Below are 19,938 nucleotides of genomic sequence, written 5' to 3' on the forward strand. Positions count from 1 at the left end.
TCATCTACCCAAGAGATGAGTTAGAAATTACAAATTCAGTTACTTACAGGAGCAAGGAGACATCAGAAGTATGTGGGGCAATTGGGTGTAAAAAAGGAAGCGCCAATGATGCCTGCATGAACCAGAGAGCTCATGCCCCTCTTAAAGCCATACACTTCTTTTTCTTTCTTTCTTTTAAATCAATTTATTGGGGGCTCATATTACAACTCTTAACACAATCCATACATACGTTCATCGTGTCAAGCACACTTGTGCATTTGTTGCCATCATCATTTTCAAAACATTTTCTTTCCACTTAAGCCCTTGACATCAGCTTCTCATTTTTCCCTGAGCTCATGAACCCTTGATAATTTATAAATTACTATTATTTTGTCATGTCTTACACTGACCCATGTCTCCTTCACCTACTTTTCTGTTGTTCATCCCCCTAGAAGGGGGTTATATTTAGATTATTGTGATTGATCCCCCGATCTCCCCCCACCTTCCCCTTACCTTCCTGGTATGGCTACTCTCAATTTATCTGTCCTGGATTCCCTGTGTTTCAAGCCCTTATCTGTGTCTGTATACATGCTCTGGTCTAGCCAGATTTGGAAGGTAGAATTGAGGTCATGATAGTGAGGGGAAGGAAGCATTAAAGAACTAGAGGAAAGTTGTGTGCTTCATCGGTGCTATACTGCACCCTGACTGGCTCGTCTCCTCCCTGCAACCCTTCTGTAAGGGATGTCCAAGTGTCTACAGATGGGCCTTGAGTCTCCACTCCACACTCCCCCTCATTCACATTGATAAGATATTTTGTTCTGGGTCTTTGATGCCTTATCCCTAATCCCATCGACACCTCATGATCACACAGGCTGGTGTGCTTCTTCCATGTGAACTTTGTTGCTTCTCAACTACATGGCCACTTGTTTATCTTCAAGCCTTTAAATACCCAGACAGTATATCTTTTGATAGCCGGGCACCATCAGCTTTCTTCACCACATTTGTTTATGTACCCGCTTTGTCTTTAGCGATCATGTTGGGAAGGTGAGCATCATGGAATGCCAGGCTAATAGAACAAAGGGTTCTTGCATTGAGGGAGTACTTGTGTAGAGGCCAAAGTCCATCTCCTATCTTAATACTGAGCCTATAAATATATGCACCTAGCTCTATTTCCCCATCATCATATATTAAATATATTAACATATGTACATGCCTGAAATTAGACCTCTATAAATGCCCTTTGTTTCAAGCTTTTTTCTCTGTGATCTCTCTTTCTTAGAGAGCTGTGTATTGAAGTCACCTATTGTGATTGTTGAGCCTGTTATTTCTTTTTTCATCTTTTGGAGCATTTGACATATTCAGTGGGTCTATTATTTAGGGAATATGTGTTTAAAATGCTTAGTGGTTCTTTGTCTACAGTTCCCTTGAGCATTATATAGTGTCCCTCCTTATCCCTCTTTATGGTCTGCACTTTGAGATCAATTTCATCCAATATTAGGATTGCAACCCCTGCTTATTTTGAATTGCTATTTGCTTGGTATGTTTTCCTTCAGCCTTTGATTCTTAGCCTATTTTTGTCTGTAATCTTGAGATGTGTCTCCTGTAGGCAGGAGAGTGACGGGTTGTTTTCTAAGCCAGTCTGCTAGCCTCAGCCTTTTAATGCCTGAGTTCAGTCCACTGATATTCAGGGTTATTACATCCATCTGTCGACTCAAGTAATGTCATCTTCTATTTTTTGTGTTAGGTGTTTTCCTACCTCCCCTTCTTATCAGTGTGTTGCACACGCATGTATGTTTCATTCTTGACTTCTTTCTACCCTAATCCAATGTTATCTTTGATGGCTGTTTTTGTTGCCCTCTGGGTCGGTTGTTCTATGTGGCGGTCTCTTATTTGTGCTCGGTGAGTGCTGTTCTTTGGCCCACACTGGGGTGCCAAAGATCTTTTGTAGGGCTAGGTTTCTTTTAACGTATTCTTTGAGGTTTTCCTTATCTGGGAAGACTCTTCTCCATCTAACTTGATAGATAATTTGACTGGATAGAGTATTCTTGGGTTTGAGTTATTTTCCTTCAGTTTTTGGAATATGTTGCTCCACTCTCCTCTTCTTCATAGTGTCTGCTGATATTTAGAGGTTCTGAAAAGATTGCATAACAGGGTGAGACAAAAGGACCCGATTTGTGGCCGACGAAGGACTGGTTCTACCACCATGATAATGCACCTGCTCAGCCAGCCATCTGTGCTTTTCTTGCCTCATGCACTTTACTCACCTGACCTCGCTCCATGCAATCTTTTTGTTTCTGCGAATGAAGAGGGACACGAAAGGACACCAATTTGACGATGTTGAAGAGGTGAAGAAAAAAAACGAGGGAAGTGCTGTCATCTATCTAAACAGATGAGTTTGAAAAGTGTTTCCATGAATAGAATGGTAGATTTGATAACTTTATTAAGTGTAATGGAGAGTACTTTAATTGTAATACATAGCTGTGGGAAAATGCCAGTGTTTGGGGGGTGCGTCCTCACACATACGCAGTACAAACACTGCCCAACCCTGTGCCAGTCTCACAGTCCTTGTTATGCTTGAGCCCATTGTTGCAGCCACTGTCCGTTCTTCTTGTTGGAGGTCTCCCTGTTTGTCACTGGCACCAACTTTTCTAGCACGATGGCCTTCTCCAAGGACTGGTCCTTCCTGATAATGTGTCCGAAGTGTGTGAGTCAGTGTCGCTCCATCCCATCCTTACTTATAAGGAGCATTCAGACTGTGTTCTTCCAAGACTGGCAGCACACCCAGTATTCTTGGCCAGCACCTTAATTCACCACTTGTCTTTCAGCTTGTACTGTAGTAACTTATGTGTCGCTATACTGCTGGAAGCTTTGTCACTGATATTTCAAATATCAGCATGGTCACTGACGGTCGACAGGACTCAGAAGGGCATCCAGAGATTTAGACAGAGTAGGAAGATCTAAGACATACACCTTTGAAACAAATTAGTTGTTCTCCATGTAGTTTCAAGAGTGTTCTTAAAATAGATGAGGTCATATCAGTCTGTTTGACGTGTCCTTGTAGTGTAAAATCCACTCACTACAGTAAAGTTCTGTCTCTTTATCTTTCATGACCCATTTTTCTAGCTTTATTTCGTGTTGTTTAACTTTCACACACACTGGCTTCTTCCTATTCTTTGAAGATATCAAAGTATTGATACCTCAGGATACCTATTTCCTTTGCCTGGAGCCCTGCCACCTGCCATTTGACTTGGTCCTTCTTGGTTTTTGAGCTGTCAGAGAGGTTTTCCCAAACCATTCTTTTAACTGGAACACACACATGGCTGCCAACACTTCAGTCTTAGCTTTCCTTAGAGCGCTGTACCAAGTCCAGGCTAAGTATCTGTTGACTTATCTTTCTCAGTCAACCATAGGTTAGGAATTGGCTCTGGCTCTGTTTTCTTTCTACTCTACGCTCAAATCCTGTACTACTGTGTATTACACAGCACAAGAGAGATGGGAATGAAAGCCTATGCTAATTTGTCAGAGCCAAAGTGCCTAAATACAGCACCTGAGCAGTTTCGGGGGAGTGGGGATATTGAAGGATGGGCTGTGCTCACAGGAATCTTCTTTTTCTTTTTAATTTTCCATCATTTTATTGGGGGCTCTTAAAGCACTTATAACATCCATACATCAATTATATCAAGCATATTTGTACATGTGTTGCCATCATCATTTCCAAGACATTTTCTACTTGAGCCCTTGATATAAGCTCTTTTTTCCCCTCCCTCCACCACCCTCGTGCATCCTTGATCAATTATATATTGTTATTTCCTATCTTACACTGTCCTTATAAGTCTCCCTTCACCCATTATTTGTTACCTTTGCAGGGTGGGGAGGCTATATATCCAATCTTGTGATGGGTTCCCTTTTCTTACCCTTCCCCCTCCCTGACCATTCCCCTACCCTCATGATAGCGCTACTCCCATTATTGTTCTTGGGGGTCTTATCTTTCCTGAAATCCCTGTATTGAGAGCTCTTATGTGTACAAATGTGTGTTCTCTGTTCTAACCAGATTTGTAAGTTAGAACTGGGTCCTGGCAGTGGGGGGCTGGAAGTATTCAGGAACTAGAGGAATGATGTGTGAGTCATCGGTGCTATACTGTACCTTGATTGAATCAACCCTTCCTTATACTACTTTTGTAGGGGATATCCAGTTATTTTCAATGGGCTTTGGGTCTCCACTCCAACCCCCCCTCTTACACATCAATATAGTAGGGTTTTTTTTGGGGGGTACAGTGTACTTTATTGATGGTACATAACAAGGCTGGGCTCTCTAAGCCCCTCCCCTTCCTTCAGGGGTCTGGATGGGACATTCTCGGTGTTTTGGGGGCTTGGGTTGGGGGCAAAGACTCCACAGCAGCCGAGGGCCTCTCTTCCTCTAGTGCTGTTGCTGGGGCTGCTAGTCCAGGGGGGCTCTGACTCCTTGGAGGCCATGTGGACCATGAGGTCCACCACCCTGTTGCTGTAGCCAAATTCATTGTTGTACCACGAAATGAGCTTGACAAAGTGGTCATTGAGGGCAATGCCAGCCTCAGCATCAAAGGTGGAAGAGTGAGAGTCACTGTTGAAGTCACAGGAGACAACCTGGTCCTCAGTGTAGCCCAGGATGCCCTTTAGGGGACCATCGGACGCCTGATTCACCACCTTCTTGATGTCATCGTACTTGGCAGCTTTCTCCAAATGGCAGGGGAGATCCATGATGGACACACTGGGGGTGGGGACACGGAAGGCCATGCCAGTCAGTTTCCCATTCATCTCCGGGATAACCTTGCCCACAGTCTTGGCAGCGCCAGTAGATGCGGGGATGATGTTCTGGGCAGCCCCACGGCCATCGTGCCAGAGTTTCCCGGAGGGGCCGTCCACGGTCTTCTGGGTGGCAGTGATGGCGTGGACTGTGGTCATGAGTCCTTCAACAATGCCAACATTGTCATGGATGACCTTGGCCAGGAGGCTAAGCAGTTGGTGGCGCAGGAGGCACTGCTGACAATCTTGAGGGAGTTGTCGTACTTCTCGTGGTTCACGCCCATCACAAACATGGGGGCATCAGCAGAAGGGGCAGAGATGATCTCCCTCTTGGCACCGCCCCTCAGGTGAGCCCCAGCCTGCTCTGGTGTTGTGAAGACACCAGTGGACTCTACGACATACTCGGCACCGCCTCGCCCCACTTGATGTTGGCGGGATCTCACTCCTGGAAGATGGAGATGGCCTTCCCATTGACGATAAGCTTCCCATCCTCAACCCTGTCAGTGCCATTGAACTTGCCGCGGGTGGGATCATACTGGAGCATGTAGACCATGTAGTTCAGATCAATGAAGGGGTCATTGATGGCAACAATATCCACTTTGCCAGAACTGAAAGAAGCCCTGGTGACCAGGCGCCCAATGCGGCCGAATCCGTTCACTCCGACCTTCACCATCGTGTCTCAGGGATACGGCTGGGACTGCATGGGAGAGGTGGCTGTCGCACAAGGAGGAGCAGAGAGCCCAATATAGTTGTTTGTTTGGGTCTTTTGATACGTGTTGCCTGATCCTGTCAACACCTCACGATCACACAGGCTTGTGTGTTTCTTCCATGTGGGCCTATTTGCTTCCCTGGTAGATGGCTGCTTGTTTGTCTTCAAGCCTTTAAGACCCCAAACGCTCTATCTTTTGATAGCCGGGCACCATCTGCTTTCTTCACATTTGTTTATGCTCCCATTTTGTTTTCAGCGATTGTGTCGGGAAGGTGAGTATCAAGGAGTACCAGGTTATCAGAACAAAGTGTTCTTGTGTTAAGGGAAGCCTTGAGTAGAGGCCTAAAGTACATCTGCTATCTTAATACTTATATAAATATAAGTACATTGATCTCTATCCCTTTCATTGTGAATTAATATATTTACATATGTACATGCCTATAGTTATACCTCTGTACATAACTTTTGCCTCCTATTTCTTTCCTATATTTCCATAGGAATCTTCTTACAGGCAAAAACTGTTCTGAAATCTTGGGATTATTGAAGAAATATTTTTTCCATACTCCTCCCTAAGTTTTTCTAGCCAGTATTTGACAAACTTAAGTCTCTTATCTGCTCCAGTGAAATTAACCGCCTAAACTTGAGAATCAAACAAATCATTATAATGAGAGGACGCTGAAGAAAGAGGCTGACTTAAAAAGTCTTGGGAACTCTGTATCTCCCAGGAGATAACTGGTGGGATTCCAACCCACTTTGAAGACAGGGGAGGCTAAGTGGCAAATGAAGACTAATGTGTTGTGAGGCATAAAGTATATACGATGTGGGAGTAGGGGTTTCCAGGAGCAGTAAGAAAAACGAAGACATCCATTTTCTTGGTATGAAGAAGATAGCAAATAGTGATAGAAGTTACAGAAGACAGATGAATGGGGCTTTAAAAGCAACAGTGAGGTTTACAGTTTTCAGAACTATCAAGGCGAGACATTCATCAGCCTACTTATGTGCTTTCTTCACTGTGTTGTTCTCTCTGTTCTATACCAAGCGGGAGGCCTGTGTATATTTTCCAGATGACCAGGACCACATGCATTCTGGGTAATTGAAGCCTGAGTGCTGGACTGTTAGTGTAGTAAAAGAAAAGGTGGTATTTTTGCACCTTTCTTTGCTTTTCCTTATGTAAAACCCATGATGACGTGCACATGCGAAACAGAAAGAGGGCGATTGGTTAGGGAGGCAGACACTCTAAGAGCAACTGTAAGTCTGAGGGGGCTTCAAAGTTCATGGGGAAATTCCATTAGCTTTTTCTTTTTTCAAAAACTTTGAAACCCCTGATAATGAATGACTGCAGGGGTGGATGGTATAGACAGATGTCCTGTCAGCGTCTGGGAGAAAGGGATCAGTGGACCGAGTGACACTGCAGGAGGGCAGTTACACCTGCCCCTTAGCTGTGGAGACAGCCTGTGTGGTGTGGAAGGAGGCTTGGCACTGATAAAGGGCCAGCAGGGCAATCAGGAGAGAGAGATGGGCTGTAATGATGACAAGCAAATGACACTGCTGACAGAGGTCATTGAACAAATGGGGAAGGAGAGACAGAGTCCCATAATCAGGGAGATTGAGCAGTATCACAGGACAGAATAAGAAGTATTACCTCACCATTTGTCGAAATGTTGACTGCTTCTAATTTGGCACTCCAATACTTGTATCTGTCACTGCTGCCCAGGGTCTTCACCTGGACCCTTCGCCTTCTCCATCCCTCCCACAGGCCTCCTGCCCCTCTCTATTGGGAGAAGCATGTCTCTAATGTAGGGACATTTTCACAGGCTTCATATATGCAGTCTCATGATTCCTGCATATCCCGTAGCTTTGGGGTTTCTCTAAAGCCTACTTCTTCACCTGCATAAAAAAGACCAGTGTGCCTACTTCCAACCTTCTTTAAACCAAAACTAAACCCATGGTCTTCAGGCCATTCTGACTCATAGCAACCCTACAGAACTCACTGTTGTGAGTTTGAACCATTGACTCTTTATTAGCAGCCAAGTCCTTAACCACAGACCACCAAGGTGCCTTTTTTATGTTTAGTGCCTTTAATATCATATATCGCTCTAAAGTCATGAAAAAATTCCATGTTCTTGCCAGTCCAGCTCATTGTGTGCCTTGGACTCCAATGGTGGTGATACCGTTGACGTAGCTCCCATAATGGCAGTCCCTTACCCTCCTGTGCACAATGGAATATTACATATGCACTAAAAGGAAAGCGTTCGGAATCACGCTTCGGCATGAATGACCTTTGAAAATATCATTCAAAGTTAAATGACCCAGACACAAAGGATTGGTACCTGGTGATTCCATTTACATGAAGTGTCAGGAAGAGACAAATACACGGGCATCCTTGCTCAGTGGGTCCAACCAGTTGATGATGAGCATAGTTGTTCAACATTGTAAATGTAATTAGTGTCACTCTGTTGTACACTTAAAATGGCAGCTTTACCACCAGACAGTAGGTTTAAATGAAGCTGAATTCTCACTGTAATGTCATCCACAAACATGTATTGGATATAAATCTATTCTCACGTCAGATTGGGAGAGCCTACTTTCAGAGGGGCAGTGTTTTCAAGACAGCAGTAGCAGGTGATATTGTAGCATGGTTCCAACCGAGAATTATTTCAGAGAAGCATAGAAACTTACAGACCATAATTAGGTCTTCTAGCCACGCTCAAGAAAGAGTGGTGGCAGTTGATTAAAATCACAAGGTTGGCAGTTCAAACCAGCCAGCAGCTCTGTGGAAAAATAATGAGAGCCTGTTCCAAAGTTTACAGCCTTGGAAACTCTTCAGCAGCAGTTCTGCTCTGTTCTGTGGGGGCGCAATGAGTCCGAATCAGCTTGACATCTGTGTTAGGTAAAGATTCCCCCTAGGACTTTTCAGATCTAAATTATTTAAAGTATTTCCCTATTTTATATGTAATTTTGAAGCATTTTTATTGTGGGCTTTACATTCCAGATCATCACTTTTTTATCAACAATTTAAACACCTTGTCAAGCCTCCCAGTAGCTCGCCTTGTCATCCCTCACCTTTTGTCCTCTCTTCTGCCTCTAGTAGAATATTATCTCCCTTTCACTCAAGATTGCACCTGTTACCCTCCATTGCCCCCACCTTCCCTTCCCACCCAGCAGTTAAATATGTGTTCAACCGTTTCTCTCCTATAAATATTTGGAAGCCCACATTTTCTTTGACAGCATTTCCATGGAGCGGCTGTGGAGCTAGATTGCATTGTCTAGCTGGCTGCAAGTTTAGGGTGCTCCTTTGACCCTGCCCCGATTCTGGTTTCAGACTTTTCGTTAAAGTTGGCATTGCAGAGAGACACTGAGCTTTTGCTTTTCCGAGTGCTCCCCTCGCGTAAAGGACGTGGACCTGGGTCTCAAGAGCAGGAAGATGAGGTCTCTCAGCCCAGTCCAGGCGGCAATGCCAGCTTGGCTGCTCTCGTCTCTTTGAGGGCAGCCATCCTCCACTGTTCTGAGGCCGCCAACAGACTAAGTTCTTTGATCTTAAAACTCACATGAGAGGGCTTCTCCCAAGTACAAGGTATGACAAAGCACATTTAATTCATTCTTTCATCTATAAACACTGTGTTTGTTCAAAAAGAAATCAGAAGGCTTACTGTAGGCTTTTTTTAGAATTACCTAAAGATTAGCAACAGCCACAAGTTGCTAATGCAAAAAAAAATTTTTTAATTAATGTTTCAGTTCAGTTTCAAACAATTCAAATATAGACCTGAAGCTACTTATAAGCTAAAACATTAAATTATCTAGATAAACAACTCGAACTGCCTTGCTCTGGACTACAACTGGCCCCTAGTTTCTGCTGCATTTGATTGGGAGCTGGGTTCTAATGTCTGGGATCAGCACATGCTGCTTCCTGTGAGGTAGAGGTCAGACAAACTACCACGCTTAAACTCCTAAAGACACAGTTAGGAATGGATCTTACTCTTCCCCAGGGACTGCCTAGACTAGGCTACCACTTAGAAGTAACAGCATTTAACTAGGTTCAGAACAGCTCCACCCCAGGGGAGGACTCTGCTCAGCTTCTTTTTAGCCATGCCTGCAAGCATGTTGCTCTTCTCCACTGTGCCTTATACGTCCTTCTCTGTCTTCAGCCTCACTGCCCACAACTTGTCCATGGCTAACTGGCCCAACTCATGGGCATTGTAAACAGCCTACTTGGCTGCCAGCCTCCTAGCAGCAGCCATTGGCTGTCACCAGTGGTCCTACCAACTGGCCACTCCAGGCCCCTGCCCAACTCAAGCAGGTGTTAAACAGTTCTTAACTCCACCGACAAGAGGCAAGAAGCACCCTGCTCTACCAGCAGGAAGCTCAGCTCTCCCTTCCCCTTACACCCCCCACCCCCTCCTGCGCGTGTGCGAGCACACACACACACACACACCCCACATTGGCATCTCCTTTCCTTGCGCCTATGTCTGTGTCACAGTCTGCAGTGTTGCTCTCTCCAGAGTCTAGGTGGTGCGGCTCTATGCAGGATCCTGGGTTTAGAAACCTGTTGTGCTCTAGATTCTTCCTGATGGTGGTTAGGGCCCTCTCTACTCTGGGAGGAGAGACAGTGGTTGGCCACTTGGTCAGTTTCACAGCATGGCCCTTCCAGCAGGACCACAAATCAACCCATCTCTACAAGTCATTCAATCCTGTGATGAGTTTACCAGTCACTGGGCAGAGAGTAGCCGACCATTTTTGCCAGAATTATAAAGCCAAGGCTAAAGAGATACCATAAAAAGAGGATTCAAAAAGTTCGTAGGAAAATTCCATTATCTTTTAATTCCATTTACTCACAAACTCTTTGAAGTATCCTCATAAAGAGAACCCAATAAACTGCAAGAGCTGTTCAGTGTGATCTTCCTTCATAGAGTGATAAGTACATTCCCACAACCAATGCCCTGGTCACTAGTCTCCATATCCAGGGGACCAGAACTGCCTCATTCCCTGTGGCTTCTTCCACATGGACAGTCTTCCCATCACTTTCATTCTCAGATTCAGCATCATGTTTGCATTAATTACAATTTTCACCCATCATTCAGAAAACTGGAGTACAAGGGGCCTCAGAAGAAACCCTGTAAGCTTCTGTAATCTTCAGTCGTGCACTTGGCCAGCCCTGTTCCGGCCTATGGTGGAGCCCCTCTCCCCTTGCAGCAGCTGCTGTAACTGATCTCTGCCAGTCGCGACTGGGCGATGAGTGTCCTCTGGGTCCCATGTCTTCGTTGGTGCTGGTTGTAGCTTTACTGTCCAAGGAATATTTTCATAGAGGAAAGAGGACACCATTCCTCCTTGTTTCTTCCCTTATCTCACTCTATCATTATCCTAAAACTATGTTTTATTTTATTTTAATCTTTGGGGCTCATACAACTCTTATCACAATCCATACATACATCAATTGTGTCAAGCACACATACACGCTTGGGCTCTTGGAATGAGCTCCTCATTTTTCTTTCTTTTTTTTCCCCCCTTCCCTCCCCGTTCCCCCCTCCCTCATGAGCCCTTGATAATTTATAAATTATTGTATCATATCTTACACTAAAACTTTAGAAAGCTGATTAAGTAGCACCTTGCAAGTGACTTATCCTTGATATAACTAAGGCTTCTGCACATCCAAACTTAGCAGGAGTTGATCAAGTGAGAGAACATGTGAATTCTGCCTTTTTTCCTAAGTACTTCAGGAACTGTCGGGACCCTGGTGATGCAGTAGGTTAAGCATTAGGTTGCTAACCTAAAGTGTGGTGATTCCAACTCACCAGCCACTGAAAGAGATAAAGACAAGGCTGCCTGATCCCATAAAGTTGCAGTCTCGGAAACCTTCCCTGTGGAAGCTGAGTCGGAATTGGCTGGTAGCAGTGAGGTTGAGTTTGGTTGTGGACGGCGGTGTCGAAGTGTGACTTGCAGCTTCTCAGGCTGTGGACCGGGAACAGGGTGTACTTCAAGTTGTGCGCCTGTGAAACAAGTGTGGTTTCTAGGGACTCCACACTGTTGCTCCGTTTTTGTTTTGTGATATTGCTCTTGTCCCAGAAATATTTGTGAGGATTTTTTTAATTGTTACTTATTTTTCAACTTTGTTTATTCACTTGAAGAAAAACTCTGCATATGGTACATTTTTTCCTCAAGTTCGCTTTTTGTTTTCTAGCAAAAACTTGAAATTGAATAAAAGAATTTACCCAGCATTCAAAGACCATTTTTAGAATTACTTCCTATGCCACATCTCTGATCCTCCAAACTCCTGTAACTTTCTCTCGGTTTCACTCAGTAAGACTTGGCATTTTCTGTAAACTTTTGGGCTCCCTGGTAGATGTACACACGCCCATCTGTAGAACATTCACACCAGAACTCAAACCTGACTGAGCACACCTCTCCATCAGCCACTCCCCAGGAATAGCGAAGGGAGAGAGAGGAGCGTGTAAAATGGGCGATGCTGCCCCCTAGGGAACAGTGGGGGGTGCAAAAGTCGATACCTGCACTCTCCCACAGAGCAGGGCTAGGTCCCCACTGCCAGCCTTATGGTTATTATCCCTTCAGTTCACCCCCTATGCCAGCCGAAACCAGACCCATTACCATCAAGTCAGTGCCAAGTCATCGGGTTTCTGAGACTCGAAATCTTTGCAGGACTCAATGACCTCAACTCTCTCCTGCAGAGCAAGTTGGAGTGAACTGCCTATCTTGCTGTTTCAGCCCAGTGCTTAGCGGCCTATTACACTACCAGGGCTTTGTTATAACTTTTGAAGATAGGTAAAATTATAAGAAGATAATTGTTTGCTTTTATTATTCTCTGTTTGTATTTGATTGGAGTTTTCCATGATTTAAAAAAATGTTGTTAAAAAAATTACTTTTTAAATGCTGTTATGCCTTTTGCTATATGAAGAGCCACCCTTACGATCCAGAGAGATGGCTGCAGCTCATTGGGAAGCATGGCTTATAAATATTTGTTTCTATGTATTTTAGAATTACTTTGATTGCAAGCCACATAAAAAACCTGATAGCAACAAAAGGCACTTTGTTTTAATGACCAGGCATAGAGCTCAGCTTAATCCAGGCCTCACACATTAGCAGTGTCCATCTTTCAGGCCAGCCCATTTTCAGCTCTGATACACTGGTCTCCCCAGGCACTCTTTCCATGTCCTCCCATTGCTAAGCTGAGCATCCCTCTGCCTGACAAGGGTACGAGTCTCAGCCTGCAGCTCGGTCTCTTAGGAAATCCATGTGGCCAAACTAGTGCAGCCTGCTAACTGGTTTGGGCCTGAGTATAGGAGCCCTGGTGGTACAGCAGTTGAGTCCTCAGCTGCCAACCGAACCATCACTGGTTCAAACCCACCAGCAACCCCCCCAAAAAAAAGTTTGCTTCTGTAAAACAAACAAGCAAACAAAAACATTGTTCAGAATGAGCGGGGTCAGAGCAGAGACCCAAAACCCATATGTAGACAATGGGACATGTCCTCACAGAAGGGTCACAAGGAAGGGATGAGTCAACCAGGTCGTAGTATAACACTGATGAAACACACAATATTCCTTTGGTTCCTTGAGGCTTTCTTAGCTCCCGCCCCTGTCATACCCCAGTCCTGCCTTTCACTGCGGGCTAGACCGGAGCATGTGCACAGGTACAGATAAGAGAGAAGAGCTCACAACACATGGAATCCAGGAACAGAAATGGAAGTAGTGATACCAGGAGAGTAGGGGAAGGTGGGGAGAGGAGGGAGGAAGAGGGAACAAATCACAATGATGGACACATCACCCATACTCCCACTCTTGGGGAATGAACAACAGAAACTATGAGTGAAGGGAGACAATACTCAATGTAAAATATGAAAATGATGATCCATAATTTATCCAGGGGTCACGAGGGGGGCAGAGAGGAGCTGATACTAAAGGCTCAATAGAAAGTAAATGTTTAGAAAATGATGGCAACACATGTACAAATATGCTGGATACAATTGACATATGGATTGTAATAAGAGCTGTAAGAGCCCCCGATAAAATGATCTTTTAATGGAATTTTTTTAATTACAACCTTGGAAACTCCTTTGTCCTTGAGCATTACTGTAGGTAGTTCTTTGTCCTACAGCATTACTGTGAGGCTGAATCAACTCCGATGGGTTCAGTTTCCGTTTTGAACTACTTGCCTGTCCCAGCTTCCTCAGGAACATGTGACTGATTTAGATCAATCCCTGTCAAAGGTGAAGGTAGGCCCCCGCCCCACCCAAATTGTATGCTTGAGGACTGGTAAGTCCTAGTCTCCCAAAGCAAAGCTACTGTTACAAAGATGTAATCATTTCATTTTAAATATTGTCATTTCACCTGTGCTATACCCAATCTCTGGTATGCCACTGAATTTCTAAATTTGCTTCACTGAAGGCTCACCCATGTTTAGTAAATTGAGTAAAAATGACAGAAAATACCATGCATATAGGAGCCCTGGGGGTGCTGTCAGGTAAGCATTGGACTGCTAACAGCAGGACCAAGAGTTCAAGCCCACCAGCCACTTCAAGGAAGAAAGAAGCCGCTGTTCTCATAAACGTTTACATTCAGAATGAGGCTGCTTGGTTCCATAAGCATTTACACCCTCGGAAACCCCATTCATGTCATTTTGGACGAATCCACTCAAAGACAATGGGTTGGGCTGGGTTGGGTTGGGGCCATGCAGATCAATCTTGAATGCCTGTCTATTGTGCTTGGCAATATCCATCTGGCTCTTTATTGGTAATAGGAACCTCATGAAATTTGTTGTTGGGTTCCTTTGAGGCAGTTCGACTTATAATCCCTCTGCCTGGTACACCATCCTCATGATTGTTTTTATGTTTGAGCTGATTGATGCACCCAGCCTCTCTGTCCATCCATCTCTTTTTCACTGCCCTTCTACTTTGATAAGCATGATGTCCTTCTCCAGACTGGTTTCTCCTGACAATACGTCCAAAGTACATGAGACGAAGTCTTGCCATCCTTACCTCTAGGAGAAGTCTGTGTGTGCTTCTTCCAGTCCATGGTATTTTCCATAGTCTTTACCAAATGCATCCATTCTTCTTTCATCTTTTAATTAAAACCTTGGAAACTCCTTTGTCCTTGAACATTACTGTGGGTAGTTCATTGTCCTACAGCATTATTTTACTGTCAGGCTGAATCAACTCCGATGGGTGTCCAACTTTCACATGCATATGAGCTTGAGTCAGGTGCACCTTTGTCCTCAAAGTAACATCTTTGTTTTTCAACATTTTTAAAGAGATCTTAAGCTGCAGATTTACCCAGTGCTATGCAGCATTTGGTCCATAAGTTTAGGTGGGAAAATTTAAGTATAAATACTTTATAATAATATGTGATTATGTACTATATGATGCCTGTACTTAAAGTTTTCCACTATAACAGAGAAATTTATTTTTTTTAATGATAGTGTGTACTTATTAGGTGACGTTTCCATGTTAATATTCTATATGATTCTAAATATATGATGATGGGGAAATAGATCTGGGTGCATATAATTATAGGTTTAGTATTAAGGTAGCAGATGGACATTGGGCCTCCACTTAAGTACTCCCTCAATGCAAGAACACTTTGTTCTTTTAAACTGGCATTCCACACAATCACTGAAGACAAAGTGGGTGCATAAGCAAATGTGGTAAAGAAAGCTGATGCTGCCTGGCTATCAAAAGATACAGTGTCTGGGGTCTTAAAGGCTTGAAGATAGACAAGCAGCCATCTAGCTCAGAAGCAACAAAGCCCACATGGAAGAAGCACACCAGCTTCTTTATTGGTAATCATGAGGTGTCATGAGGTGTCAATGGGATCAGGTATCAGGCATCAAAGAACAAAATATCTTATCAATGTGAATGAGGGGGAGTGCGGATTGGGGACCCAAAGCCCATCTCAAGGCAACTATACATCCCCTTATAGAAGAATCACTGGGAGGAGGCGAGCCAGTCAGGATGCAGTGTAGCAATGATGAAACATACAACTTTGCTTTCATTCTTAAATGCTTCCTCCCCCCACTATCATGCTCCCAATTCTACATTACAAGTCCTCTAGACCAGAAGATATACACTGGTACAGATAGGAACTGGAAACACAGGGACTCCAGAACAGATAAACCCCTCAGGACCAGTGGTGAGAGTGGAGATACCGGGAGGGTAAAGGGAAGGTGGGGTAGAAAGTGGGAACCGATCATAAGGATCTACATATAACCCCTTCCCTATGGGATAGACAACAGAAAAGTGGGTGAAGAGAGATGTCGGACAGTATAAGACATGAAAAAATGTATAAGTTATCAAGGATTTGTGAGGGAGGGGAGGGAGAGGAAAAAATGAGCTGATAACAAGGGTGCAAGTAGAAGGGAAGTGTTTTGAAAATGATGTCAACAAATATACAAATATGCTACACACATGGATGTTATGTATGGATTGTGATAAAAGTTGTAAAAGTCCCCAATAAAATTATTTTTTAAATATTCTATGTGATTAATTCTAAACCACCTAATTAAACAAAGAGGTGTAGCTGTAACCCAGGTGGGGACAGAGCATGATAGTGGGACAAGATAAAAGTCAAGGGAAATAGAGGAAAGAGCTAGGAGGCAAAGGGCATTTATAGAGGTCTAGACAAAGACATGTATATATGCAAATATATATGTGAGGATGGGGAAATAGATCTATGTGCCTATATTTATAGGTTTAGTATTAAGGTGGTGGAAGGACCTTGGACCTCTACTCAAGCACTCCCTCAATGCATGAATACTTTCTTCTATTAAATTGGCATTCTCTGGTGCTCACCCTCCCAACACGACCGCTGAAGCCAAAGCGGGTGAACAAGCAAATGTGAAGAAAGCTGATGGTGCCCGGCTGTCAAAAGAGATAGTGTCTGGGGTCTTAAAGGCTTGAAGATAAACAAGCGGCCATCTAGCTCAAAAGCAAAAAAGCACACGTGGAAGAACACACCAGTCTGTGTGATCACATGGCTCCAAAGGGATCAGTTGTCAGGCATTAAAGAACAAAAAATCAGATCATTGGGTGCACACCTCCATGATATGATCGCCGAGGACAAACTGGTGCATAAGCAAATGTGGCAAAGAAAGCTGATGGTGCTCGGCTATCAAAAGATATAGCGTCTGGGGTCTTAAAGGCTTGAAGGTAAACAAGCAGCCATCTAGCTCAGAAGCAACAAAGCCCACATTGGAAGAAGCACACCAGCCTGTGTGATCACGGGGTGTCAAAGGGATCAGGTATAAGGCATCATCAGAACAAAAAAAATCTTATCATAGTGAATGAAGCGGGGAGTGCAGAGTGGAGACCCAAAGCCCATTTGTCGACCGCTGGAGATCCCCTCGCAGAGGGGTCTAGGGGAGGAGATGAGTTAGTCAGGGTGCGATGTAGCACCAATGAAGAATACAGCTTTCCTCCAATTCCTAAATGCTTCCTCCCCTCCAACTACCATGATCCGAATTCTACCTTGCAAGTCTGGATAGAGCAGAGGATGTACCCTGGTGCAGATAGGAGCTGGAGTCACAGGGAATTCAGGGCAGATGATACCTTCAGGACCAGGGGTGTGAGTGGCGATACTGGGAGGGTATAGGGTGAGTGGGTTGGAAAAAGGGAACCGATTACAAGGATCTACATGTGACCTCCTCCCTGGGGGATGGACAACAGAGAAGGGGGTGAAGGGAGACGCCGGACAGAGAAAGATATGACAAAATAATAGTTTATGGATTTTCAAGGGCTCAGGACAGAGGAGGGAACAGGGAGGGAGGGGGGAAAAAAAGAAGATGCAAAGGGCTTAAGTAGAGAGCAAATGCTTTGAAAATGATGAGGGCAAAGAATGTACAGATGTGCTTTATACAATTGATGTATGTATGGATTGTGATAAGAGTTGTATGAGTCCCTAATAAAATGTTTTTTTTTAAAGCAAACGAAAAAGAATATGTTCTGATGTGTTCTACTCTTTGTTCTCTTTCAGGAATAATCTCATATACGGAGTACCTTTTTTTGCTTACAATCCTCACTAGTAAGTTTATATTACAGTTCCTCTTAATGATCATATGGAATTCTCTCTTAGCAAACAGAGTTTGGGGAAGTTTGCATTTGTGTCTTTGTCATTTAAAATATGTGTGTTAGTCTGAGTACTTTAGAGAGAGAAATCCACAGAAATTCATATGTATAAGAGAGTTTTATATAAAGGGGTAAGTTCACATCAAGAAAACATCCCAACCCAGTGCTGCCCAACCCCACAAGTCAAACATGAGCCCATATGTCTGACACCAATCCACAAAGTCCTCCTCCATCTCACAAAATACACACAATGACACCGACTGCAGGAGGAAAGCTGAGTCAGTGAAGGTGTAAGCATCTCAGTGCTGGCAGGGGTCTCCACACGGCTGCTCCAGAACTCAGGGCTGCATCAGGGTAGGTCCACGCGGCTTCTCCTTGGGGATGTCTTGCAGGAAGTGAGCCTTGCCAGCTAAAGCAAGGAACTGGCTAAGGAAGCTGCACCCTGGTCTGACAATCACACAGCAAGAGACCCAAGAACTAGAAAGGTGTGGCTCACCAAGCCATTTATCCCTCTGGCCTTCAATTAATCCCACATGTGTTTATCGGGCAGGTTGACACAATAAAGTAACTACCTCCATATGTATATACTGATACCTTCGTTTCTACATCTGTAAGGCAAAAAAGCATTGAATTCCATTCTCACTTGAGGTCTTTTTGACCTTCCTCCTACTCTGGTCCCTCAGAACTCTCTAATCTAAGGCTGTTCAGCAATAGAATCTGAGAGCCAAAAACCCTCCTCTGACATTGTACAGAATTCCTCACCAGCCTCTTTAAATTCGCCCAAGTCATGGAAAGCAAGGAAAGGCTGAGTAAGCATCACAGATGGAGGGGACTAAGGAGCCAGGACAATGAAATACAATGTGGCATCTTGTAGCTTATCTGAGGATTGTGCTGCTGCTGCTGTTAGGTGCTGTCAAGTCTGTTCACACTCATGGCAGCCCTGTGTACCAGGGGTACCCAAAAACAACCAGAAAACTCCACAGGGGAGAGCTTTCATAGTATGTATTTTTCCCACTAGATGAGCATCGAGTAACTTTCTTTGAGTTAGTCCACCCAGTAGCATACCTGGGTAGGTTCTCTGGTCACAGGGAATTTTATTTTTTTTTTTTTTTTCATGAAAACAGTTCCACTCGAACCTCGTTTTTTGTGATGGCTGATTTCAGAGAACAGCTTGGAACTCTGAGATATTGTTCTTGCTTGTGGGAGAAATGTCCCAGAAATTGAGTGATGTTGAACACAGCTTACAAGGACAGCGCTATGGGAAAAACTCAAGTGTACAAGTGGTTTTCTCATTTCAAAAAAGGTGAAATGTCAGTTAATTAATGTTGACAAAATGTGTGCACTTGTGCTCAAAGACCATTGAAGAGATGGGAAGTTATCTGGACTATCTTGGAGCTGGTTCAGTGAATTTTAACAGAAGATTCGGGAAGGAGAAAGGGTCGCTGCGAAATTCGTGCCTCGGGTTCTGACCAGAAAAGAGCATCGCGTAGAAACATGCTGTGCTTTGAAAGAACAGCTCCAAAGTGACCCAGACTTTTTTCTCAAGGTCATTACTGGTGACGAGACATGGTGCTGTCCTTACGACCCCAAAAGCAAGCTTCAATCAAGTCAATGGAAGATGCATCACCTCGCCCCCCAAAAAAGTGCAATCAAAGTTTAAGAAGATGCTCATTTGTTTTGTTTTTTATTTGATGTGAGGAAGATAATACATTTGGAGTTCATTCTACCAGGTCAGACTGTTAACCAAGCTTTCTATTTAGAGGTTCTGGACAACAGCATAACAGTGGGGGTGGGGGCTGATTTGTGGTAGACAAGGACTGCTTTTGCCACCACAACAATGCACCTGCTCAGCAGTCATCTCGATGCACCAGTTTTTGGCAAACAAAAAACCAGCATGGTTCTCTTGCCCTATGTACTGTACTCACCTGACCTAGCTTCGTGTGACTTCTTTTTGTTTCCGTGAATGAAGAAGGACATGAAAGGTCAGCGCTTTGACAACTTAGAAGAGGTGAAGAAAAGACCAAGGGAGATACTGTCAGCCATCCAACAGATGAGCTTGAAAAATGTTTCCAAGAATAGAAATGCAGATTTGGCAAATTATTAAGTGCAATGGAGAGAACTTTGAAGGTGATCAGTTGTTTTGTTAAAACAAAAAATGTAAATACATAGCTTTGAAAAAAATTTGTCTGGTTTTTTGGGGGGAGGTAACTCAAAACACTGCCCGTTCTGCACCATCTTCCCATTGTTGCAGCCAGGTGTCACCACCTTCCAGAGTCTGACTTTCACAGGGATTAGGAGGCCACTGGAAGCACTGTGGCTTCAGTCAGGTGCACCGTACTCGTCAAAGTCATGTCCTGGCTTCCCAGCACTAGAAAGAGGTGCGGAGCAGCAGATTGACCTAGT

General features: G+C 44.1%; 1 protein-coding gene across 1 annotated transcript in view; it reads left to right on the plus strand.

Annotated features, from left to right (window-relative positions):
- MICU2 (mitochondrial calcium uptake 2) overlaps positions 1-19,938 on the plus strand; it is a 90,674-nt gene that overhangs the window by 43,122 nt on the left and 27,614 nt on the right. The window contains exon 5 of the mRNA XM_075562828.1: positions 17,444-17,491. Within this exon, the coding sequence (XP_075418943.1) occupies positions 17,444-17,491 (48 nt within the window). The remainder of the gene's footprint in view (positions 1-17,443; positions 17,492-19,938) is intronic.

The sequence above is a fragment of the Tenrec ecaudatus genome, chromosome 11 (genome assembly GCF_050624435.1).
Source record: "Tenrec ecaudatus isolate mTenEca1 chromosome 11, mTenEca1.hap1, whole genome shotgun sequence".
Classification (NCBI taxonomy): domain Eukaryota; kingdom Metazoa; phylum Chordata; class Mammalia; order Afrosoricida; family Tenrecidae; genus Tenrec; species Tenrec ecaudatus.